A 20000-nucleotide genomic window follows, 5' to 3' on the forward strand; every position below is an offset into this window, starting at 1 on the left:
GGTCCTCTCTCTCTCTCTCTCTGTAGTTGGTAGAGAGACATGCGGTCCTCTCTCTCTCTCTCTCTGTAGTTGGTAGAGAGACATGCGGTCCTCTCTCTCTCTCTCTCTCTGTAGTTGGTAGAGAGACATGCGGTCCTCTCTCTCTCTCTCTCTCTGTAGTTGGTAGAGAGACATGCGGTCCTCTCTCTCTCTCTCTCTCTGTAGTTGGTAGAGAGACATGCGGTCCTAACACTCCCTCTCTCCGTAGTTGCGGCAGCAGCAGGGGAGTCTGGTCATGGAGAGCGCGGTCCCGTCTGACCGGGGGAACTACACCTGTGTGGTGCAGAACCGATACGGCACCATCACCCACACCTACCAGCTGGACGTCCTCGGTGAGAGCTCCACCCAAACACCACCTCACTACACCAGAACACCACCTCACTACATCTAAACACCACCTCAATACACCTAAAACCACCTCACTGTACCAAACACCACCCAACTACACCTAACACCAACTCACTACACCTAAACACCACCTCACTTCACCTAAACACCACCTAACTACATCTAAACCCCACCTCACTACATCTAAACACCACCTAACTACACCCAAACACCACCTCACTGTACCAAACACCACCCAACTACACCTAACACCAACTCACTACATCTAAACCCCACCTCACTACATCTAAACACCACCTAACTACACCTAAACACCACCTAACTACATCTAAACACCACCTAACTACACCCAAACACCACCTCACTGTACCAAACACCACCCAACTACACCTAAACACCACCTCACTACACCTAAACACCACCTAACTACACCTAAACACCACCTAACTACATCTAAACATCACCTAACTACACCCAAACACCACCTCACTGTACCAAACACCACCCAACTACACCTAACACCAACTCACTACATCTAAACCCCACCTCACTACACCTAAACACCACCCAACTACACCTAACACCAACTCACTACATCTAAACCCCACCTCACTACATCTAAACACCACCTAACTACACCTAAACACCACCTAACTACATCTAAACACCACCTCACTACACCTACACCACCTCATTACTACACCGAACACCACCCCACTGCATCAACCCACCTACCACCTGGGTGAGAGCTACACCCAAACACCACCTAACTGAATCCCCCACACCTGCCATCTGGGGGAGCTACACCCTAATACCACCTAGTACGACCACAACACCATCCACACACCACCAAACAGCTGACACCAACACCAACTAAAACACACAATATCCATCTCAGTAAGAGCTACACCCAAACCCCACCTCACTACACTTAATACAACCTAACTCCACCTTACTCCACCCAACACAAACTCCACCTAACAAACTACTCAGTAACACTGTCCAATGCCACCTAACTCCACCTAACTCCACCGAACAAACTACTCAGTAACACTGTCCAATGCCACCTAACTCCACCTTACTCCACCTAACTCCACCTAATGCCACCTAACTCCACCTAACTCCACCTAACGCCACCTAACTCCACCTAACTCCACCTAACTCCACCTAACTCCACCTAACGCCACCTAACTCCACCTATCTCCACCTAACTCCACCTGACGCCACCTAACTCCACCTAACTCCACCTAACGCCACCTAACTCCCGCCAACACCGGCTCACAGTGCTAACATCCACCTCTGTCTCGGCCAATCAGAGCGGTCTCCCCACCGGCCCATCCTGCAGGCGGGGCTGCCGGCCAATCAGACGGTGTTGCTGGGCAGCAAGGTGGTGTTCCGCTGCAAGGTGTTCAGCGACGCCCAGCCGCACATCCAGTGGCTGAAGCACATCGAGGTGAACGGCAGCCGATACGGCCCCGACGGAGGGCCCTACGTCGACATCCTCAAGGTAGGAGGAGCCACCGCAGGGGGCGGGGCTAGGGGTGGGGGGGCGGGGCTAGGGGGTGGGGCCTAGTGGGGTGTGTTTGAGGAGGGAGCAGGGGATCAGTGTTGCCAAATTGGGCCACGTCTCCCGCCCAATCTGGCAACCCTGGCTGCAGCCATGCTGCAGCCAGCCACCTAACTCCACCTAACTCCACCTAACTCCACCTAACTCGGGAAATGTGGGGCGGGAAATGTGGCCCAATCTGGCAACACTGCTGGCGTTAGTGGGATGTATGGGAAGGCAGGCTAGTGGGTGGGTGGGGGGGGGGCAGTGGGGCGGGTGGGAGAAGGGGCGGGGCTAGTGGGTGTGTGGGAGTCGGGGGCGGGGCTTGTTGTGGTAGCGCAGCTCACAGTAGACTGTTCCACCCACTGACCACACAGACGAAATAACAGCTCTGTATGAGGACCACAAAGAGGACTGCCATCTACATCACCATCTTTATACTCTCTAATTTAGTCTCTCTCCCTCTCTCTCTCTGATTCCATCTCTCTCTCTCTCTCTCTCTCTCTCTCTCTCTCTCTCTCTCTCTCTCTCTCTCTCTCTCTCTCTCTCTCTCTCTCTCTCTCTCTCTCTCTCTCTCTCTCTCTCTCCCTCCCTCCCTCCCTCCCTCCCTCCCTCCCTCTCTCTCTCTCTCTCTCTCTCTCTCTCTCTCTCTCTCTCTCTCTCTCTCTCTCTCTCTCTCTCTCTCTCTCTCTCTCTCTCCTCTCTCTCCTCCCTCCCTCTCTCTCTCTCTCTCTCTCTCTCTCTCTCTCTCTCTCTCTCTCTCTCTCTCTCTCTCTCTCTCTCCCTCTCTCTCCCCCTTCGTTTCTCTCTTTCTGGGGCGAGAGAACATCTGGTTCTGAGTAAGTTAACTGCTGTGGTGGCAAACAGAGCGAGAGAGAGAAGGAGGGAGGGAGGGAGGGAGGGAGGGAGGGAGAGAGAGAGAGAGAGAGAGAGAGAGAGAGAGAGAGAGAGAGAGAGGGAGAGGGAGAGGGAGAGGGAGAGAGAGAGAGAGAGAGAGGGAGGGAGGGAGGGAGGGAGGGAGGGAGAGACAAGAGAGAGTGTGCACGCTGCCGGCACCGTCAGATGTGCCGCAGTGGGTGGGTGGCGGTGGGGGGGGGGGGAGGCAGGGGTGAGGGCAAATTGAAGAAGGCACAAAAAAAGAGATGGAAAGAATGAGTGGAGCAACAAGGGCAGAGTCAGCAGAGGGAGGGAGAGGGGGAGGGAGGAAGAGAGAGGGGGAGAGAGTGAGGGTGGGTGAAAGAGAGAGATGAAGGAGGGGGGAGAGAGAGATGGGAAGGGAGGGAGAGAGAGACACACAGAGAGAGGCACAGAGAGAGAGCGAGAGGGGGGGGAGGGAGAGGGAGGGATTGAGGGAGAGAGAGAGATGGAGACGGTGAGAGAGAGAGAGAGGGGGGCAGGGAGAGAGAGGGGGAGGGAGGGAGTGAGGGAGAGAGAGAGCGAGGGTGACGGAGAGTGGGAGAGAGACAGAGAGAGAGAGGGGGGGAGGGAGGGAGAGAGCGAGAGTCTGTCTAGCCCAGACTGTGGCACCACACTCTATTTTAGACGACCACATAATTGAAACAGTATTTACAGGATCTGCCCCCCCTGCCTGACGCCCGCTCATGTGTGGTAGACGGGACGGGACGGGGACGGGGGGGGGGGCGCGTCTGAATGGCTCTTTGATGCAGAACTGTTTAGAGTGAATGACGGGCTTGGAGAGTGAGTGTGTGTGTGTGTGTGTGTGTGTGTGTGTGTGTGTGTGTGTGTGTGTGTGTGTGTGTGTGTGTGTGTGTGTGTGTGTGTGTGTGTGTGTGTGTGTGTGTGTGTGTGTGTGTGTTACATCTCAGGGTTTGTTTTTAGAGTCAGAGGTTCTGGTGGTCAGTATTTGATCAGGGTTAGGGTTCTGTTGAGGCTCTGTAGGGTTCTGAAGGTCAGTAGGGTCCTGGTCTGTCAGTAGGGTCCTGGTCCTGGTCTGTCAGTAGGGTCCTGGTCCTGGTCTGTCAGTAGGGTCCTGGTCTGTCAGTAGGGTCCTGGTCTGTCAGTAGGGTCCTGGTCTGTCAGTAGGGTCCTGGTCTGTCAGTAGGGTCCTGGTCCTGGTCTGTCAGTAGGGTCCTGGTCTGTCAGTAGGGTCCTGGTCTGTCAGTAGGGTCCTGGTCCTGGTCTGTCAGAAGGGTCCTGGTCTGTCAGTAGGGTCCTGGTCTGTCAGTAGGGTCCTGGTACTGGTCTGTCAGTAGGGTCCTGGTCTGTCAGTAGGGTCCTGGTCCGTCAGTAGTCCTGTTCTGACCGTCTGTCCGTCCCCTGCAGAGCCGTGTCAGCCGGCTCACGGAGGCCGTTGATTCGCTCGTCCTCCTCAACGTGTCGCTGGGGGACAGCGGGCGCTACTGGTGCCGCGCCTCCAACTTTGTAGGAAAGTCTGAAAATGCTTTCTGGCTCAAAGTGTTCACCACAGGTAACCACGGGCGGACAGCCCTCCTGGTTCCGGCTCTATGTTGTCCTGACGGCTTCTGCTAGGTGGTGGGTGATGGTCTATGTTGTTCTGCTGGGTGGTGGTCTATGTTGTCCTCACTGGTTCCGCTGGGTGGTGGTCTATATTGTCCTGACTGGTTATGCTGCGTCAGACCGGTCTCAGATCCGTGTGTGTGTGTACCTCTGTACACAAGGAACCTTTACATCACGGTGCTGTCAAGATGGTGGTTGCTGTACCTCCTCCATCATCTCATTCTCCTCGTTCTCCTCCTCCTCCTCCTCCATCCCCTCCTCCTCGTCACCTCCTTCTCCTCCGCCTCCATCACCTCCTCCGCCTCCATCACCACCTTCTCCTCCATCACCTCCTCCTCCTCCTCCTATTCTCCTGCAGGGTGACCCTTCTGAAACGGTCTTCTCACGTGTCTCTCTCTCTCCTTCCTGCTCCTCCCTGGTATTAACACCGCTGACTGGGTGCTGCCGGTTCTGGTGTTCTCACATGTCTCTCTCTCTCTCTCTCCTCCCTGCTCCTCCCGCTCCTCCCTGGTCCAGACCGCTGGTATTAACACCACTGACAGGGAGCTGGAGGTTCTGGTGCTGCTCAACGTCTCCCTGGAGGACGCCGGGGAGTACACGTGTCTGGCTGGGAACTCTATCGGTTTTACTTACCACTCCGCTTGGCTCACGGTTCTCTCAGGTAGACCCCGCCTTCTCCCTCCTCCTCCCTCCTCCTCCCTCCTCCTCTCTGGGTCTCCTTCCCCCCTCCCCCCTCCTGCTCCTCCACCGCCGCGGTGGAAGCCTGCCTCCTACGCTAGATGTCCCAGCATCATGCAGCCTCCTGTGTAATTACAACACACGTGTTTCCCCCGATTAGCAGGTGTTAGCGGCACGGCTGCGCTATCATTAGCCTCCGCTGCAGCAGCAACGTGTGTAATCACTCCTAATCAGAGTGGAGAGGAGCTCCCGTACACCATGAGCTCCTCGTTCATCACCTGCCTGGGGAAACACAGGTGTCTAACTACACAGGTGTAATCACACAGGTGTAGCTACACGGGTGTGTGACCACAGGTGTGTAAACACACAGGTGTACATACACAGGTGTGTTGCTACTCAGGTGTGTCTAACTACACAGGTGTGTGACCACACAGGTGTAACTACACGGGTGTGTGACCACAGGTGTGTGAACACGGGTTTAACTACACAGGTGTGTTGCTACTCAGGTGTGTTTCTACACAAGTGCTACATAACAGGTGTAACTACAGAGCAGTAACTACACAGATGTAACTACACTGGTGTGTTAACACACAGGTTTGTGTCTACACGGGTGTATAATTACACAAGGGTGTAAACACATAGGTGTGTAACTTCACAGTTACACAGTTACATACCTAGCCAGTCACATGACTCTCAAGCCTGCTATACAAGGCTCCAGCTAACCGCTGAAACATGTATGAATCATACCTTAATCATGCTGCTGGGCAGAATAATGCTTGCTTTGATGCAAAGTGTTTTTTGTTGCATGCCTATGTCTTGACTTAGTATCCGAAAAAGAATATATATCAATGTAGCAGATGAAATATTATAGGTGCTGATGAGTAAGCATTTGCTTGCCTTTGAGACATTAGCTCATTAGCCAACTAAGTAGATTGTATGAATAATGATCTGTATAATTAAGCCTCTGTGGTGTACGTTTCGCTCCAGACCTGGAGCAGGACAAGGAGGACGACTACGCCGACATTCTCATCTGGGTGACGGGCTGCGTGCTCTTCATCCTCACCATCGTCATCATCGTCTTGTGCCGCATGAGGATGACCACACAGAAGACCCTTCCCTCGCCCCACGTGCACAAACTCTCCAAATTCCCCCTCAAGAAACAGGTAACAGGAAGTAGACCTCACATCTATTATATACAAGAGACAGGTAACAGGAAGTAGACCTCACATCTATTATGTACAAGAGACAGGTAACAGGAAGTAGACCTCACATCTATTATATACAAGAGACAGGTAACAGGAAGTAGACCTCACATCTATAATATACAAGAGACATGTAACAGGAAGTAGACACCACATCTATTATATACAAGAGACAGGTAACAGGAAGTAGACACCAGGGGAAACAGGAAGTAGGGAGCTCTGTCTTCATGCGACTGGAGCTGTGCCTCTCCTTTCCTCTCCTCTCTCCTCGCTCCTTTTACCTCTCCTTCTGTCACCTCCCACTCCTTTGGTTTCTCCTCTCTTTCTCTCCTTCCCTCTCTCCTCTCCTTTTCTCTCTCTCTCCTCTCCTCCTCTCTCTCCTCTCCTCCTCTCCTCTCTTCTCCTTTTTTCTCTCCTCTCCTTCTCTCTTACCTCCCTCTCCTCTCCTGTCCTTTCCTTCTATTCTCTCCTTCTCCCTCACCTCTCCTCTCCTTTCCTCCTCCCTCTCCTCTCCTACTCTCGCTCCTCTCCTTTCCTCCTCTCCTCTCCTTCTCTCTCTCCTCCTCTCCTCTCCTTCTCTCCCTTCTCTTCTTTGTTAGTCCATTGGTATTCTAACCCTTGACCAGTCTCTTAAAGAGAGGCTGGTGGTAGTTCCTCTTGGCCTGCTGGGAGTTGAACCCTGGGCAAAAGAAGAGTTCCTTCCTGCATGTGTTTTATAAAACACCATAAAACATCAGGATGAACACTGCCACTCCGAGCAGACACGTCTGGATGTGAACATATGGAGTCTGTTAGCTTAGCTTCTATGTTTCTAGAAGAGCTTGTGTCTTTAGTTGAAACCTCTTTTTATTGAGAGGATCAGTCCTCACAGGGAGCTGGGATTCTTCCTGGTTCCCGACCAATCGGCGGACCTTGCTCTTATATGGAAGTCCAGGAGAAAAGCCTCATTGCATTTTTCTCTAATATTTATTTTCGAGGATGGTTTTGAAAGAAGTGAATCTCCCTGTTCTGGTTCTTCATAACTCCCTAAATCTCCTTAATGCTCCGTTATTACTTTCCTTCGAATAACACAACCCAGGGCTGCAGAGTACATATTATATAATAAATACATGTGGGCCAATCAACACACATTCACAGAATGGTCAAATAGAGAAACAGGTTCAATGTGTGTTGATAGGTCTGGGACTCCTCCCCTTAAGGCTGTGGCTCCTCCCCTTCAGACACTAGAACAGGTTTCCTTTTTGCACCCAAGCAGGTATCCTTGGATTCCAACTCCTCCATGAACTCCAACACGCCATTGGTCAGGATCGCCCGCCTATCATCCAGCGACGGACCAATGCTGGCCAACGTGCTGGAGCTGGAGCTGCCCTCGGACCCCAAGTGGGAGTTCTCCCGAACCCGGTAAGAGGCTCTCATGTTGAGGCATGAATATACACCGCATTGATCCACCAGCCTCTATGATCAGATCCCCGGACCACCTGATCAGGGTGGCTCAGGTGGGTTCTGCATGCTGATGGTCATGATGAAGATGATGATGATGATGATGATGATGATGATGATGATGATGATGATGATGATGATGATGATGATGGTGATGATGGTGTCTCCAGGCTGACCCTGGGGAAGCCTCTGGGCGAAGGCTGCTTTGGTCAGGTGGTGATGGCCGAGGCCATCGGAGTGGACAAGGACAAACCCAACAAACCTCTGACCGTGGCCGTCAAAATGCTGAAAGGTGATTGGCTGTTCAGGTTGAAAACATGACCTCCAGAATGTTAGTGGGTTTCTAGTAACATTACCTTAACCCTCATGTCAGGGGGTTTCTATTCATAATAAAACAGTCCCCCCTGTTCAGTCAGGCTTCTTCCCCAGCCGGAACAAGGAAGTTGCAATTCATTTAAAAAAGAAAAGGACGGATTGTTTAAAGGTGATTGTGATCATGTGGTGAACACATTTGAACCGTGACTTCCAGACGATGCTACCGATAAGGATCTGTCTGACCTGGTGTCGGAGATGGAGATGATGAAGATGATCGGCAAACACAAGAACATCATCAACCTGCTGGGAGCCTGCACTCAGGACGGTAGGTCACTCAGGACGGTAGGTCCTCACTCAGGACGGTAGGTCACTCAGGACGGTAGGTCCTCACTCAGGACGGTAGGTCCTCACTCAGGACAGTAGGTCCTCACTCAGGACGGTAGGTCACTCAGGACGGTAGGTCCTCACTCAGGACGGTAGGTCACTCAGGACGGTAGGTCCTCACTCAGGACGGTAGGTCCTCACTCAGGACGGTAGGTCCTCACTCAGGACGGTAGGTCACTCAGGACGGTAGGTCCTCACTCAGGACGGTAGGTCACTCACTCAGGACGGTAGGTCCTCACTCAGGACTGTAGGTCTCAGGACGGTAGGTCACTCAGGACGGTAGGTCCTCACTCAGGACGGTAGGTCACTCAGGACGGTAGGTCCTCACTCAGGTCGGTAGGTCCTCACTCAGGACAGTAGGTCCTTACTCAGGATGGTAGGTCACTCACTCAGGACGGTAGGTCCTCACTCAGGAATGTAGGTCTCAGGACGGTAGGTCACTCAGGACGGTAGGTCCTCACTCAGGACGGTAGATCACTCAGGACGGTAGGTCCTCACTCAGGACGGTAGGTCCTCACTCAGGACAGTAGGTCCTCACTCAGGACAGTAGGTCCTTACTCAGGATGGTAGGTCACTCACTCGGGACGGTAGGTCCTCACTCAGGACTGTAGGTCTCAGGACGGTAGGTCACTCAGGACGGTAGGTCACTCAGGACGGTAGGTCCTCACTCAGGAAGGTAGGTCTCAGGACGGTAGGTCACTCAGGACGGTAGGTCCTCACTCACGGCGGTAGGTCTCAGGACGGTAGGTCACTCAGGACGGTAGGTACTTCACTCAGGACTGTAGGTCTCAGGACGGTAGGTCACTGAGGACGGTAGGTCCTCACTCAGGACGGTAGGTCCTACAGGACGGTAGGTCACTCAGGACGGTAGGTCACTCAGGACGGTAGGTCCTACAGGACGGTAGGTCACTCAGGACGGTAGGTCCTCACTCAGGACGGTAGCTGAGTAAGCGTCTCTCTGGGCAGGTCCTCTCTACGTCCTGGTGGAGTACGCGTCCAAGGGGAACCTCCGGGAGTACCTGCGGGCCCGGCGCCCCCCAGGCACCGACTACTCCTTCACCACCTGCAAGATCCCCGAGGAGCAGCTCACCTTCAAGCACCTGGTGTCCTCTGCCTACCAGGTGGCCCGCGGCATGGAGTACCTGGCCTCGCAGAAGGTAAAGCCCAGTCTTATCCAAGACTAAACCTGGTCCAAACCCAGTCTAGACCTAGTCCAAACCCAGTCTAGACCTGTCCAAACCCAGTCTAGACCTAGTCCAAACCCAGTCTAGACTCAGTCCAAACCCAGTCTAGACCTAGTCCAAACCCATTCTAGACCTAGACAAAATCCAGTATAGACTCAGTCCAAAGCCATTCCAGACTCAGTCCAAACCCAGTCTAGACCTAGTCCAAACCCATTCTAGACCTAGACATAATCCAGTATAGACTCAGTCCAAACCCAGTCTAGACCTAGTCCAAACCCATTCTAGACCTAGACATAATCCAGTATAGACTCAGTCCAAACCCAGTCTAGACATAGTCTAATCCCAGTCCAGACCTAGTCCAAAACCTTGTCTAGACCTAGTCCAAACCTAGTCTAGACCTAGTCTAAACCCAGACTAAACCTATTCCAAACCGAGTCTCGAACTAGTGCAAACCCAGTCTAGACCTAGTCCAAACCCAGCATTAGCCTAAATTTGCTAAGCATGGAGTACTTGGCCTCACATAAGCTAATCACAGGCCAAGCCTAGTCCAACCGAGTCCTAACAAGTCTAGACCTAGTGAAAGCAACATGTGAACAGTGTCATCCCGAGTGTGTCCGGATGTGTTGGACTCACCCTCCTCTCTCTGCAGTGTATCCACAGAGACCTGGCCGCCCGGAACGTTCTGGTTACCGATGACAATGTGATGAAGATCGCAGACTTCGGCCTCGCCAGAGACGTGCACAACATAGACTACTACAAGAAGACCACCAACGTGAGTCTGTGTCTGCATGCTTTACAGCACCTGGACTCACACCTGGTTCACACCTGGTTCACACCTAGTCTCACACCTGTCTCAGACCTGGTTCATACCTGGTCTGACACCCGGTACACACCTGTCACACCTGGTCTCACACCTGGTGTGACACCTGGTCTCGCACCCGATACACACCTGTCACACCTGGTCTCACACCCGGTTCACACCTGGTCTCACACCTAGTCTCATACCTGGTACACACCTGGTTTCATCTGGTCTGGTTTTTATTGTTGCTGTTGTTGTGTTGTTCAGGGTCTGATGTTGTTGTTTTGTTGTGGTGCAGGGCCGTCTGCCGGTGAAGTGGATGGCTCCGGAGGCGCTGTTCGACCGGGTCTACACGCACCAGAGCGACGTGTGAGTCCCGCTCTCCCCCCCGCCGCCGCCGCCGCCACCGCCGCCGCCTCCGCGGGGCTAACATGCCTCAGAGCGTTAGCGTCAGTGCTAATCTCTGTGGTGCAAATACCAATTCATAATGTCCCACAGTCCACTGGCACCCTCTGCACACACACACACATAGGCACACAAACACACACACACACACACACACACACACACACACACACACACACAGGCACATACACAAACACACACAGAGACACACAAAAATACACACACACACACACACATACACACACACAAACAGACACACACACACACAGGCACATATACACACACGCACACAGACACACAAATACACACACACACACACACACACACACACACACACACACACACACACACACACACACACTCACTCGCTCTCAGGGTAATCCAGTCTCCATTGTATCCTAGCCTCCACATTCCACGCTACACTGAGATTCTAGCCAGTCCAAACCTCACAGACATCAGAGAGGAGTCTGTCTGTCTGACTGTCTGTCTGTCTCTATCTAGAAAAGCAAGAAAGAGTTTGTGCTGTCTCACACACACACACACACACACACACACACACACACACACACACACACACACACACACACACACACACACACACACACACACACACACACACACACACACACACACACACGTAGTATCTCTTCTATAGCAAGGAGCAGGAAATATAACTACAGTTTGTCAGAAACCAAAACAAAGTTCTGATGATTTAGTGGCAGCGAGCTGATTAATCCTGAATATTCATTACGGCTGACGTGTTTCTATCCCTCTTTAGCAGAAGGCTCTGTCTTTTACTTAGCCAGTCAGTCAGTCAGACAGTCAGACAGTCAGTCAGCCAGACAGTCAGTCAGTCAGATAGTCAGTCGGCCAGTTAGCCAGTCCAACAGCCAGACAGTCAGTCAGTCAGCCAGTCAGTCAATCAGACAGTCAGCCAGTCAGTCAGTCAGACAGACAGCCAGCCAGTCAGTTATTCAGGTTTAGTTCTCCCTAGGCTCTAATCCTTGAGAAAGGGTTCCTAGTGATCTGATCCGATCAGGCCCAAAGCATCATGGGAGCCCCTGACCTCTCCCCCTGTGACCCCTGACCTCTCCCCCCGCCCCCAGGTGGTCGTACGGCGTGCTGCTGTGGGAGATATTCACGCTGGGGGGGTCTCCGTACCCGGGGATCCCGGTGGAGGAGCTCTTCAAGCTGCTGAAGGAGGGCCATCGCATGGACAAACCGGCCAACTGCACCCATGAACTGTACGACCGCTACGCTAGGCTATGCTAGGCTACTCTAGGCTATGCTAGGCTACGCTAGGTTAACATGTCTTCAAAACTGTACGACCGCTACGCTAGGCTATGCTACGCTAGGCTATGCTACGCTAGGCTATGCTAGGTTAAAATGTCTTCAGAACTGTACAACCGCTACGCTATGCTATGCTAGGCTACGCTACGCTAGGCTATGCTTGGTTAACATGTCTTCAGACCTGTAAGATGCGCTACCCTAGGCTGGGCTACTCTAAGTTAAAATGTCTTCAGACCTGTCAGCCCTGTTACCTCAGGCTAGGCTAGGCTAGGCTAGGCTATGCAAGGTTAAAAAATCTTCAGTACTGTAAGCCTTGCTCCGCTTTAAATGATGAGATGTGATTGGTTGTTGCTCCAGGTACATGATCATGAGGGAGTGCTGGCATGCGGTTCCATCCCAGAGACCGACGTTCAGACAACTGGTTGAGGACCATGACCGAGTCCTGTCCATGACGTCCACCGACGTAAGTCCATTTCTAACCCTCCTAGCAGAGAGGCTAATGCTAGCAGAGAGGCTAAACCTAACCCTAGTGGAGAGGCTAACGCTAACCCTAGTAGATAGGATAATGCTAGCAGAGAGGCTAACCCTAGCAAAGAGTCTAACCCTAACCCTAGAAGAGAGTCTAACCCTAGCAGAGAAGCTAACCCTAACCCTAGCTGAGGCTAACCCTAGCAGAGGGGCTAACCCTAGCAGAGAGGCTAATGCTAACCCTAGCAGAGAGGATAATGCTAGCAGAGAGGCTAACCCTAGCAAAGAGTCTAACCCTAGCAGAGAGTCTAACCCTAGCAAAGAGTCTAACCCTAACCCTAGTAGAGAGTCTAACCCTAGCAGAGAAGCTAACCCTAACCCTAGCTGAGGCGAACCCTAGCAGAGAGGCTAATGCTAACCCTAGCAGAGAGGATAATGCTAGCAGAGAGGCTAACCCTAGCAAAGAGTCTAATCCTAACCCTAGTAGAGAGTCTAACCCTAGCAGTGAAGCTAACCCTAACCCTAGGAGAGAGGCTAACCCTAGCAGAGGCTAACCCTAACCCTAGCAGAGAGGCTAACCCTAACCCTAGCAGAGGCTAATGCTAACCCTAGCAGAGAGGCTAACCCTCCTAGCAGAGAGGCTAAACCTAGCAGAGAGGCTAACCCTAACCCGAGCAGAGAGGCTAACCCTAGCAGAGAGGCTAACCCTCCTAGCAGAGAGGTTAACCCTAACCCGAGCAGAGAGGCTAACCCTAGCAGAGAGGCTAACCCTAGCAGAGAGGCTAACCCTTACAGAGAGGCTAACCCTAGCAGAGAGGCTAACCCTTCTAGCAGAGAGGCTAACCATAGCAGAGAGGCTAACCCTCCTAGCAGAGAGGCTTCACCTAGCAGAGAGGCTAACCCTAACCCGAGCAGAGAGGCTAACCCTAACCCGAGCAGAGAGGCTAACCCTAACCCGAGCAGAGAGGCTAACCCTAACCCGAGCAGAGAGGCTAACCCTAGCAGAGAGGCTAACCCTAGCAGAGAGGCTAACCCTAACCCTAGCAGAGAGGCTAACCCTAACCCGAGCAGAGAGGCTAACCCAGATGACGGTGCTCGTCCCGGCTGACCTTTGCCCTCCCCCTCCCAGGAGTACCTGGACCTATCGGTGAGCTTCGAGCAGTACTCGCCGACGGGGCGCGACAGCGACAGCGCCTGCTCCTCCGGAGACGACTCGGTGTTCGCCCACGACCCCCCGCCTCAAGAGCCCTGCCCCCCCGCCTCACCGCCTAGCAACGCTGTCATCAGGACTTAAGCCCCGCCCCTTACCCAGTCACGCTAGCACCGCTGGCGCTCCACCTCTTCCTCCACGTCTTCCTCTTCCTCTTCTTCCTCTACAAAGATGAGATCTATTTTTATACTGGGCCAGTTTTCCATTAGAGTCTGTGGGATCCAACCATTCCATGGCGAGGTGTGTGTCACTTCCTGTTGAGGAGGAAGTGACCTCACAGCAGGAAATGAAGACCATTGGTCAGTTGCTGACCAGTGATCCTGGGCATTGAGCTGTGTTTAATATGATATATTGGTCAGTACTTCAGTTCATACGCATTGAGTAGCGCAAGATTCCTCCAATCAGAAGCCCGGACAGTAGAATCCAGTCTCCAATGTTTACAACAGACCGGACTCGAGGCGGCTAACTGGGCTAGCATGCGTTCAGAAGAACATTACCAAATACCATCAAACCATCTGTGAACTTCATGGAAGAACCTTTCAGGGCTGTACGTAAAAGCTATGGTTTGAGTTTTTGTATCTAGAAATGGATTTTATTGTAAATATATAAATGCAAGGATGTATCATATTGCTTTTCACAGAAATGTACTTAAAACGTAAAAAACACATTGTCTAGAATTCTAGAACACACTGTCACGGGAGACATGTAATCCTTTTAAGTCACGCAAAAAGTTTATTTGAATAATTAACGTGTATATTTGTAAAGGTATTTATAGACTTGACATGTTTGAAAGATCTAGTTTAGAATTTAGATACTGTAAGCAAAGATTTGTCTTTCTTTTTTTATAACTTATTTTACAGTAGAACTGCAAGTCTTCAGATTTAACATTTGTCTGTTTTTGTTTGTTTATTGTCAAGAAAAAAGAATGTATGATATGTATACAAAGAGGATGTTCACATACCGTTTGGCTGTCCTCCAAGGTAGACGCTCCAAATGATTATTTTTCCACCGTAAAGTTTTCACTTTAGCAATGTCAACTCTAAGCTGATATCTGGCAGGGCAGGTCCTCCTGCTGCCATTGAGGCCTTCCTGTCTCCACCAAGTGCTCCATCCATCCCTACAGTGTGGTCTCTTCAACAGGGTATATGATTCGAAGGGTGGTGGATCCACTTCATCCTAACAGAGTGGTGTCTTTAACAGGGTAGTTGTCGCTGGCCAGTGAAGGGTTGTGTCTTCAACAGGGTAGACGTCATTGGCCTGGGAGGTCAGTGACGTTCGGGCTTCCAGAGAGAAAGCTGTCATTGTCGGATAGCACTTCAGCGAGCCTTAGGCCGCTGTGGTCGTTAGTTAATAGAGTATCCTACATGTCTTAACAGAAGGCTGCACGGTTTATTCTCACCTTAGCCAAATGTAGGCTGGGTTCTTCCACATTATAAATGTCTTCCTCACAAAAGATAATTTGTTCACCAAACGTGTTGTTAGTTGTCACGTGGCTAGCTTGAAGTTGTAGAAAAGGAGAACATTCTAGAAGCTACGGGACACAAGATGTCTCCACCTTTGTGTAGCAGAACGTCAGTAGGGGTGAAGAAGCTAGGAGTGCTAACTGTACGCCCTGGGGGTGAACTGGGGACAGGGGTATTATTCAAATGAAGGATCGCTGTTATTTCACAGCAAATAAGAGTAAGGATTTTATGAAAGCAGAATCTGAAACATGTATCATGTGGATGTAAGGCTTTCTCATGCTGAGTTTGTTGAATCAAGTGCCAAATTAGTCTTAGAGTTTCTGTTTCTTTAGCATCTTCTACCGGTTGGTCAGAATAGAAATTCTGGGGGTTTGTGATGGCCAAGCAACATCGCACCTTTATTCTAATGATGAACCATTAGCTAATATGGATAATTAGAGGACGGAAGGTTTAGGAGGCAGGCAGACTGGATGAGTTTCGGGCCCCAGACTATGAAGTGCCTGTACAGTAGAACGGGGAGATAGCCGACACTGTCATTGTGTTCTGTGCTGTATGTACGATCAGAGCAGACAGCTTTAATCACGATAAGAACTCTTTTGCTTTAGCGACGAGATGGTAGAAAAGACGCTGGTCTGTCTCTCTGTCTCTCTTTCTGTCCGTCCATCTCTCTATATGTCTGTCTCCCTCTCTGTCCGTCTCCCTCCCTCTCTGTCCGTCTCCCTCCCTCTCTGTCTGTCAGACTCTCTGTCTATCTGTCTGTCTGTCTGTCTGTCTCCTGGGGTTTATGTTTAGGTGAGGTCATGTTAATTACATCCAGTTACTTCAGGTCGACACTTGTGATGAAATGTTTTAGGAAAGTCCAAAGTCTACGTAAGAAGATGAGTTTAGGTGGATCTTACTGGTTTATGGACTGGTTAAACCATCAGCAGCTTACTGGTTAATGGACTGGTAAACTATCAGCAGCTTACTGGTTTATGGACTGGTTAAACCATCAGCAGCTTACTGGTTAATGGACTGGTAAACCATCATAAACGTACTGGTTAATGGACTGGTTAAACCATTAGCAGCTTACTGGTTGATGGACTGGTAAACCATCACAACCATTTGGTTTCAGTTTGCTTTTGAATCTTAGATCATGTTTTGTTTATTTTATGTCGTTGCAGGTACAGCCCCGGCAGAGTTCTTAATATTAATTTATAGTTGAGATAAAGTTGTATGTAGACATGTTTTTCAGTCTTACAGAGGTGGTGTAAACCACATGGAGTCTGGACTCGATCTTTTGTTTCTTTTTTCATTCCACTTCCAGCTAGTGCAGACTTGAAATCCAGAACTCTCTACATTATTTGTATGATTATTATTTTTATCAGCGAAGACTTTGATTCGATTTTATTTGTCCAGTGTTCATGTTTCGAATAAAGCGTTGGAGCGATGTTCAGCCTCTTCTCTCTCTGGGGAAACCTTTTGAATAACAGCACCACAATAAGAGCCCCCCATACTCTGTGTACACCGAGTTAGAAGTGAGTAATAATAGGAAGACACAATGTGCTGCATCCTGTCGGATCTGTCCTCACCTCCTAAGACTCCATCCACAAACGCTTCACACACACACACACACACACACACACACACACACACACACACACACACACACACACACACACACACACAAACACACACACACACACACACACACACACACACACACACACACACACACACACACACACACAACTCCTCTTCACCTCTTCATCTCCTCACCTCCTCTCATCTCCTCTCTACTCCTCCTCACCTCCTTTCACCTCCTCCCTACTCCTCCTCATCTCCTCTCACCTCCACTCTACTCCTCTCCTCCTCTCATCTCCTCTCTACTCCACTCTACTCCTCCCCTCCTCTCATCTCCTCTCTACTCCTCCTCATCTCCTCTCTACTCCTCTCTACTCCTCCCCTCCTCTCTACTCCTCTCTACTCCTCCTCCCCTCCTCTCTACTCCTCTCACCTCCTCCCTACTCCTCCTCATCTCCTCTCTACTCCTCCCCTCCTCCTCAGCTCCTCTCTACTCCTCCTCACCTCCTCTCTACTCCTCTCTACTCCTCCCCTCCTCTCATCTCCTCTCTACTCCTCCTCACCTCCTCTCTACTCCTCTCACCCCCTCCTCCCCCCCTCCTGGGAGGTGGACTCCCTAACGGGGGGGTGAGACTTCCCTTCCCATGACGTCAGTGCGCCCCCGGCCGGCGGGCTCTAGGGTGGGGTCGTACTTAACACCTCACCAGAGACCTGAGGCACGGAGACACACACACACACACACACACACACACACACACACACACACACACACACACACACACACACACACACACACACGCGCACACACACACACACGCGCACACACACACACACACACACACACACACACACACACACACACACACACACACACACACACACACACACACACATTGCGGGGTGACATTCCTACAGGCCGGTAAATGATCCCCCCCCCCCCCTGAGGAATATTACTCCCCCTCTCCCATAACTCCCCCTCTCCCCCTTCAGATTCCAAAACAACACGAGATCCTCTCTTTGAGGTGGCTGGAGGGGAGGCTGTTGCCTAGCAACCAGCGGGGCTGCCAGGTGGGATGCCCCTTCATGTAATAACCCTCCCCCCCCCAGCTCATCAGATGTGCATTACCATCACCCTACCTCTGTGTACTGCCACAATAAGAGCCCTGGACTCCCCTACTGTAAACACAATGGGATCGGTCCCGCTGTCAACACTATGCAAGATTGCGCGCACGCACACACAAACACACGCACACAGACACACACACACACACACACACGCTGTCTTTTAATCCCTCCCTTCATCTGAGTGTGTGTCAGGGAGAGATGAGAGGGATGGCAGAGAGCAGGATATTATTATATATAATATATTATTATGCTTTATTAAATATGATATATTATTATAAAGATGTTATTATTATATATCATACATTAATAAATATATAATAGATTTTCATATAAGACTTAATATATTATAAAACAAATGAAACACTTTATTTATAAAATGACTATTATAATATATTCACGGTTGATGACATTACACTCTGTGTGTGTGTGTGTGTGTGTGTGTGTGTGTGTGTGTGTGTGTGTGTGTGTGTGTGTGTGTGTGTGTGTGTGGGGGGGGGGGGGGGGGGGGGGGGGGGGGGGTTGAAAGTGGGGGAGGGAATAAGAGTGGGGGTAACAGCTGTCCAGCTGTTGGGGGTGTGCTCCCAGAGGTCCTCAACAGAGCTTTTACAAGAGACCCTCCTCAAGCACTGGAAGACCCTGGTGAAAATTAAGTTTTGAAGTTTATTAAAAATATAATTCCAAAGTACATAATTCATTCCAAGTACATTTTTTAGGAATATACTTCATGCTAAGTATATTTTAGGTCGACTTTTGGAAAAGTGTACTTTTTCTGAGATCAATTTAAGTTAAATGTAGTTGTACTTGAAATAAATATACCAACGCTAATGTTGTGTCAGTATACATCTTAAAAGTACACTTAACTGATCTATTTTTAAAGTTTATTTAGAATATATTTCTGATGAGGTGTATAATGCCAGGATGTCATTGAGCTCAACTTTAATGTACTAATGATAAGTATGCTACAGCTGTAATACTTGAAGGCATACTTCAGCATACTTCTTGCAAGTATACTTAACTGATCTTCAGTTTAAGTTTATTTTGAATATATTTCCGATAAAGTGTGTGCATCTTTGATGCATCCTTGGTCCAAGTTTTCCGTGAGGAGCCCCCTGATAGACCTGCTGGGTCGCCTGGAGGTGCCCATTGAGGGGGGGGGGGTACTGGTTTCGTACCAGTGACGTGGCCGTACCAGTAGACGCTCAGCTCGGCCTCCCCCTCTTGGGGAAGGTGTTTCCTCGGTTTCCCCAGCTCTACACCTGTCGGACTTGCACACCTGTCATCAATCTCCAGTCATCATCTCCGCTCGTTGTTTCACCTACAGTGGTAGATACCAGTCTCGGCACTAGTGAATGTTTGGATAACAAGATACCCTTTGTGTTTTTATATGTTAAATCTCCGTGTTCTGTTTGCCCCCCGACCCCGCAACTATCTTCCATCCACACCGTGTGCTCGTCTGCCAGCCTAGCTATACCTGGAATCCATCCTTGCCTGTCCATCTCCTGTTGTTCACTACTGCTCTCGCCCCCACTAGAATAAACCTCTGGTCTAATTCAACGCCCGTTGTCGGCGCTTGAGATCCTCTCTTTCGATCATAACACCTGAAAGAAATGTCTGATGTAGAAGCAACACGTTCAAAGTGAAATGTAAAGAGACCAAATTCAACCTATCACATCCCTTAGGATACAGTGTTTACAGTATATATTTCACATACACTTGGATAATGCTTAAACAACACTTTAAACACACTTGGAATATTTTCAAGGTGCAGTAGATGCGCCAAATCTAGTGAACTAATAGCACACTTGAAATGTTGTCATTTTATCTTTGCAATATACTCTGACAACATTACAAGTACTTCATAGCATTTGAAATATTATCTAAATTAAATATAAAAACATAATACATAAAGTGTATTCCTAAGTGTACTTAGTATGTGCAAAGTACACTTAAAGTTGTTTCATTTTAGCAATTTTTTTGTATGAAGTATACGGAACGTATAGAGATAGTGCTACTTTATTTGAACTTAAATGCATTAAATATACTTAAAATTACGCGAAAATGTC

At 50.1% G+C, this 20000-nt stretch overlaps 2 protein-coding genes across 4 annotated transcripts in view; one reads left to right on the plus strand and one right to left on the minus strand.

The window, feature by feature from the left end:
• The window catches only part of fgfr3 (fibroblast growth factor receptor 3), a 37259-nt gene extending 20580 nt beyond the window's left edge, over positions 1-16679 (plus strand). Inside the window, exons 6-18 of one of the 3 annotated variants that reach the window (XM_030357437.1) lie at positions 248-371; positions 1704-1894; positions 4217-4361; positions 6077-6252; positions 7544-7692; positions 7902-8023; positions 8261-8371; positions 9397-9587; positions 10264-10386; positions 10712-10782; positions 11925-12062; positions 12466-12571; positions 13706-16679. In XM_030357437.1, coding sequence (XP_030213297.1) covers positions 248-371; positions 1704-1894; positions 4217-4361; positions 6077-6252; positions 7544-7692; positions 7902-8023; positions 8261-8371; positions 9397-9587; positions 10264-10386; positions 10712-10782; positions 11925-12062; positions 12466-12571; positions 13706-13870 — 1812 coding nt within the window. In that variant the 3' untranslated portion in view covers positions 13871-16679. Of the gene's footprint in view, positions 1-247; positions 372-1703; positions 1895-4216; positions 4362-4927; positions 5073-6076; positions 6253-7543; positions 7693-7901; positions 8024-8260; positions 8372-9396; positions 9588-10263; positions 10387-10711; positions 10783-11924; positions 12063-12465; positions 12572-13705 lie in introns of all 3 variants that reach the window. The other 2 variants (XM_030357438.1, XM_030357436.1) reach the window with 2 other exon arrangements.
• The window catches only part of LOC115544457 (uncharacterized), a 993561-nt gene that overhangs the window by 543992 nt on the left and 429569 nt on the right, over positions 1-20000 (minus strand). The gene's annotated exons all lie outside the window — the stretch shown is intronic.

This window comes from Gadus morhua, chromosome 5 (assembly GCF_902167405.1).
Source record: "Gadus morhua chromosome 5, gadMor3.0, whole genome shotgun sequence".
In the NCBI taxonomy this organism is placed as follows: Eukaryota; Metazoa; Chordata; class Actinopteri; order Gadiformes; family Gadidae; genus Gadus; species Gadus morhua.